Source organism: Solea solea, chromosome 2 (assembly GCF_958295425.1).
Source record: "Solea solea chromosome 2, fSolSol10.1, whole genome shotgun sequence".
Taxonomy (NCBI): Eukaryota; Metazoa; Chordata; class Actinopteri; order Pleuronectiformes; family Soleidae; genus Solea; species Solea solea.
Window position 1 is genome coordinate 17527395 of NC_081135.1, and position 6000 is coordinate 17533394.

At 40.2% G+C, this 6000-nt stretch overlaps 1 protein-coding gene across 1 annotated transcript in view; it reads right to left on the reverse strand.

Moving 5' to 3' along the window:
- Positions 1 to 3657, reverse strand: part of LOC131455393 (inactive dipeptidyl peptidase 10-like) — a 67702-nt gene extending 64045 nt beyond the window's left edge. Inside the window, exons 1-3 of the mRNA XM_058622993.1 lie at positions 3592 to 3657; positions 2584 to 2695; positions 2045 to 2140 (exon numbers count right to left, since the gene is read on the reverse strand). Coding sequence (XP_058478976.1) covers positions 2045 to 2140; positions 2584 to 2695; positions 3592 to 3657 — 274 coding nt within the window. The remainder of the gene's footprint in view (positions 1 to 2044; positions 2141 to 2583; positions 2696 to 3591) is intronic.
- Between the last annotated feature and the right edge of the window lie 2343 nt (positions 3658 to 6000).

Here is a 6000-nt window from a genome sequence, read left to right on the forward strand (position 1 = left end):
AGCCAAAGGTGTTATCACAGAATCATGGAGCCAGAGGAGCATTATTTCAGAAACTGAAGATATTGCATTTTTACACAAAAAAAACAAGAGTTTTGAAGAGTAAACTACAACCCAGTCAGCTATGAGAATTCAGTTAGCTCATATACCAGCGGAGGGAGAATAATCTTTGTACATTCCCGGAGTCATAGCTCCCTGAGCACTACTTTCTCTTCCCATATTTATCAAATCCATGCCCAGTGGTTTTCTGGCTCCATCCCAGCTGGAAATGGTATTCCCAGTCCAGGCATCATGAAGTTTTTACTCTGTAAAGATAAAGTGCTGCAAGACTCCTAAAAGTCCTCCAGGAAGGTGGTCAAGCGATGCTGTTCGCCAATACAGCTGCAGAGCTTCATAAACAACAGGAATGCTGGACATTTAGAATATGGAATATGGCGGTCGGAGAGGTACGAGGAGAATGCTGCACTGAGGTCGAGGAGGAGGCAGATGGAGAGTGAACCAGAGTCGGCGGAAAGGAGGAGGTCGTTGGTGACTTTTAGGACGGCTGTTTCTGTACTGTGATGGGGGCAAAAACCAGATTGGAATGTTTCAAACAGTTGGGAGTTGAGGAGATATTGCTGGAGAACACTTTTTGACAGAAGCTGTTCAAAAATGCAAACGTTTTTTCCCGAACGGAGAAGCGGCAACATCCTCTCCAGTCGAGACTAGATCCTAGATTAGATATTAGAGATAACATGTGTAAATGATGCTTTCAGTGCCTGAGTTCCAGAGTTGTATGTGTTTTATGGCTGGGTCTGCTTGATTCAGTCTTTGTCTGTGGGCGGGGTACATAAACAGAGAGATGTGGTCAGAGTGTCCGAAGTGGGGGCGGGGTGCAGCCCTTTATGCATCACGGATGTTGCTGTAAACATGATCCAGAGTGTTCTTTTCACGGGTGGGAATGTCCATATGCTGGTAATATTTGGGAAATACGGTTCGTAAATTGCACTGGTTAAAGTCTCCAGCAGTGATGAAAACAGCATCGGGATGAGCTGTCTCCAGCACGCTGATGACGTCATGGAGTGTGCCGAGTGCTGCAGTGGAGTTGGCTCGGGGGGGATGTAAACAGCGGCCAAACACAGAATGTAGAATAAGAAAGGTAAAATCCAGGTGGTTGTGAAAGCTACCAATGTCCAGTAGTGCCTGCCTGTTGAAAGTTATCAATGCATGGCTTTCGAAGTGAAATAAGATAAAGCCGGCATACAAGAGCGGAGTGAGCAAACACGTCCGCCACGGGGGGCGCCATGATAAGTAGATTTAATGATTTAAGTACTTTCCTTTCAGGGAAGTGAACCATGGAAAGTCATCAGTTTCCAGATCTCATGTATTGACAAGTCTTGTAGTGAACAGATAACTAGTTTTATTGTTTATGCTCATCAGTGCAAAGGTGTAGTATGCAACGTTCAGTTTTACAGGTTGTTTAAAAGCAAATATTAGCAAAAAAATGTATAGTTAAGATCTAGTCTCATCTCTTGAGAATAGAGTGACATCACACTCTTTCTAGTTTTATCAAGCCTTTTGTAGCCAGTTTACCAGTTGCATTCCAGTACCGTCCAAACTGCAGAATCTTCACTATATAATCTCTGCTACTGCTAGTGTCTCTCGAACCAAAACACATTTTGTAATATCCATTTTATTTCCCAGAACAAATAATATACAGTAAGATTGAATACATTTGATAAAAGGAAGATTTTGTTATTCCAGTCCAAGGCCCACTTGCAATACCTCCAAGGGCCACCAGAGGACCGCAGCTTTGGGAAACTCTATCAATCTATCATTATACATGTTCACAACATATGGGTTTCAATTAGTTTTCTGAATTTCTCTGCATTCTGTCTATGTGATCAATTATATTAATGTTTGTCTAGTTAGCTGCCACCATGTGTGGGTTTTTAGTATCATCAACATTAACAACATAAAAAGGCAAACTGAATGTATGTGATTTAACCTACAACATCTGATTACTCATTTGCACTGCAGTGATTGAGGCTATTTGAATGATACTTACCACTGATCCACTTTGCATGAGGGTCATGAATTTGGAAGTTTCTTTGAAAGAGGTCTTCTAGGGTCAACTGTGAACCCAAGTGTTTCCCACCATCATCTATGAGGAAGGCAATATACTATTAATACTTAAATTCCAAAAACCCATTAAAAAAAAAAAAAAAAATGATGATGCTGTATTTCTTAGTGTACTGTGCCTATTGGCCAGTTCTGTTGCATTGAGAAATTCCAATTGGCAGTGTTATGGTATTTAGGCTTAAATAGCTTATCGATTGTGGAAATATGGATTGAAGTATTAACAGTGTTTGGGCAAGATATTTTGAGTGTTGATGCTAACTGAAGGCTTTAGGTTCCCCAACACAGTTGGAAGACAAAAAAACACTGTTACTAAATTATTCAGGATGACAATATAACAATGCAGGTCGTCAGGACTATAGTTTGTCTCTTACATGGTACAGTACACAGACATTGTCTACACCCTTACAGGAAATGGAGAATGAGAAAATAATTAAAGTCAGTTTTCAGGTAGACAGGGAACTTTACCTTTGGACAGCAGAACAATGGACATTCCAATGAGTGAGAGCACCACCAAAATAACCAGAAGAGAGATGCCAATGCCCTTCCAGTTCCTGTCCGCTCCGATGGGTCCTATGTCCTGCAGCACAAGCAAATGAAATTATAACAATCAATTTTGAAAGTAATACACCCTAAATAAACCTTACACCTAAGATGTTGAAACCATAACACCTTTTCACCAAGTTGAGCAGTTTGTCCCATAACTGGAAGGTCGGTTGTTTGATTCCACTAATGTAAAGCACTTTGAGTGGTCATCAAAACTGGAAAAAGCACAATATAAATATATTTACCAATTTACTCTGTTTCAAAAGTCTTTGCACCATTTATCCAAGCTTTTCATGGGTGACTGTGAAGGTACTCCTATGTCATCACTTGCATTCAAAAGGCTTCTTCGATTTGCATAACTAACTCCTTTTCCATGTTTTTTGTCTGTGGATGGTAAGTTGCAGTCAGATGGAGCATTATAGTCTGTTTACTTCTGTTTTGGTATGGGGTAACCTGGAGTGGAGGGGAAAAAACAGGTATTTAACCTCTTCAGGCTGAAACCTGTCTCGAGAGTCTTTAAGTTGAACAATGCAGATCGTTCACCCCTCTGACCCAGTTTCATTGTTGTTGAGTCAAGGTGTGAAATAGCGAATGTGCGATTGTGGGGTGTTGGACTTCCCTGTTGTTATTCTGTATGTGACTGTTGATCCTTTTAGGAAGAGAGCTCAGGGCAGGTTAACATAGATCACTTCCTTCATTCCTCTTTCAAATTACCTGTCTTCCCTGGCCAGAATGCAAACATTCTCATCCTCAAAAGAGTGTCCCTTGTCCTTCAGATTGTAGAGAAAATGTGTGAAGGAATTTGGATCCTCAGGACTGACCAAAACTCAACACAGCTGAAAATCTGAATTAGTGATGAGAACAGTTCTTTAGTGTACTGAATATTTAGAATCAGTTCACTAATAAGATTTGTTCAAAAGATTCATTCACCAAATTGTTCAGTTCTTCCTGCATGACCGGAGCACAGACTCCATCTGAGTTACTGAACTGAAACATGGTGATTCAGTTCTTCATTACTTTCTGCTCTCCTCAGTGTTGTCGCTAAATATACCAAACCCCCTTCGTTAAAGTTTCATTGATAAATGTTGGAGTTTAACACACATTTTCTGGTTCTCTGGTATTTTATACCTGATCTAAAATTCGGCATTGTTCTGGGATTTGCTGAGGCAGTTAAGGCAGTTAAAAGATTTCATGTTAAAGTGTCAATATTTGACCATCGTGAAAAGAGTATGTCTATAGCGTGTAACATTGAAAACTAATTACTATGTTATATTCTGGTGTGAAACAATGCAGTGTCATTTTCGCGTCATTTTCCGGCTGAGTGTCGCCACTTAGAGCTATTTTGTTTTCTTAGTTAGATGGTTTCTTTTGTCTAGTCTGTCCTTTTTATTTCCAGTTTCTCTCTATTTCTTAACTAAGTTTTGTTTTAAGTTTTCCTAGTACAATTCACTATCTCACATTTTCGTAACCTATTAAGTTCGTTTACATTAATTTTTGCTCACAATCTCAACCAGCCGATGACATTGTTTCCAACTGAGTTACAAGTGAGTGCCGCAAGAAAGATTGAGGGATAGTTTGGTTTTTTGGACATGAAGTGTTATGACATAGGCACCAGTATCAGAGATCTCTCCCTGGTTCAGAGTGGAGAAAAGTAGTTCCGGGAGAGAGCCAGAGTCACAAAACTAACACATTTTGCATTATGATCATGCATATGCCATGTTAACACATTTGAACAATAAAACCACTGTTCATCAATATGTCAGAACACGCTATCAATTTGGCACTATTTCCAGGACTTTATCACATGCCAGGAATCCGCACAAGTCACAGTATCACCCGTTTTAATAAGAGTGTGTGAAGGAAATTTAACAAACAAACATGTTTAACTATGAAACTGATGAAATCGAGAGTGGTCAGAACACTCCTCATTACATTGCACTGCATAAACCACAAGTTTCTGTCTTAAGGGATTGCAGGGTTTGAAATGTACAGGTTTGGGTAACCACAGGATTTAAGTGCTCCCCTGATGTGTTTCTGTTATTTCGCCTTAGCCTGGTTTATTGTGGGTATGTTAGTTGCCCAGTGGGGGAAAGTTGTTGATGTTGTCCGTAAACGTTTCCAGCTATTGTGTTCTGATCTTGACCCAGGTGTCATCCACTAGATGCAGTTCCAGTGTATGAGGCTGTAATAGAAATATTGGCCTTAGCCTCTGTAATTACAGAGGCCAGCTTTCTTCCATGTAGTGGTTGGCCACTATGGGAGATACATGCCAACCAAGGTGCTAAAATTGCAGCGAGATGTTTTGCGCTGTTGTACGTAACTAAGTTGGCTCCTTCCTTGTGCACTTTGGGAAGTCCATAGATCTGAGGAATGGAATACCCAGGGTATTGGTAACTGCTAGTAAAGCTGACAATAGAGATTGTGATTTCCCAGAATTTCTGTAAAGATATGCACCTTCCTCTGGGAGATGCCTTGGCACTGGACAGGGTGGCTGATTTTTTGAGTGTTAGTTGTTGTCAAGTCCCTCACTATGGCAAGGCTTTAGTGTGCAAAACTCCCCACTTGAAAAGGCTCCTAATTTTTCAGGAATCCACTCGTCACACTTGCTCTCTTTTTCTTCTTTTTTTTATTTAGAAGATTGATGCAATGTTTACAAGCCAGGTGAAAAACCTTTAAAACACAAACAAAATACCATTTTAATAAATGAAACCGAGATAAACACACTCCAAACCTTGTAAATAAGTAGTAAATAATCTAACAATATCTTAATAAACAAATTAAATACAGAAATCACATGCAATATGGCAGTATGGAATTTGAGTTGAACTCATGATTTTAACTATGAAATGAATTAATCATCTTTTAATACATAACATTTCGAATTGCATTCAGCTCACATGATTTTAAGAGGAATTAGTTTTAACTGTGGTTAACTACCATGAAATCATTTTTAACTGTGTTTTCACCGACTAACATGTATAGTTTACAATCAGATCATTGAAATGACTTGCAAACAATGGACTTCGACGATGCAACAAGCTCAAGCTCACCGGCTGTGTCTTCCTTGAAAGCTTTGTTTTGCACAGTCTTGGTGTTTCAGTCCAATCCACCAGATCTCATTCCTCCTCTCATGCTGCTTGCTTCCACTGCTGCTCTGTAGTGATTCTGTGTGTCCGTGACTCCAAACTCACTTGATTAGTAAATCACTTCACCTGGTGCACTCAGCCTGGTGCATTCAGGCTGGTGCATTCAGGCTGGGAGAGGCTCCAACCTGGTGTATCCAGGCTGGAGGGGCGTGGCCCACAGCTCAACTGCTTCCATGTTGGTCAAGCAGTTGTT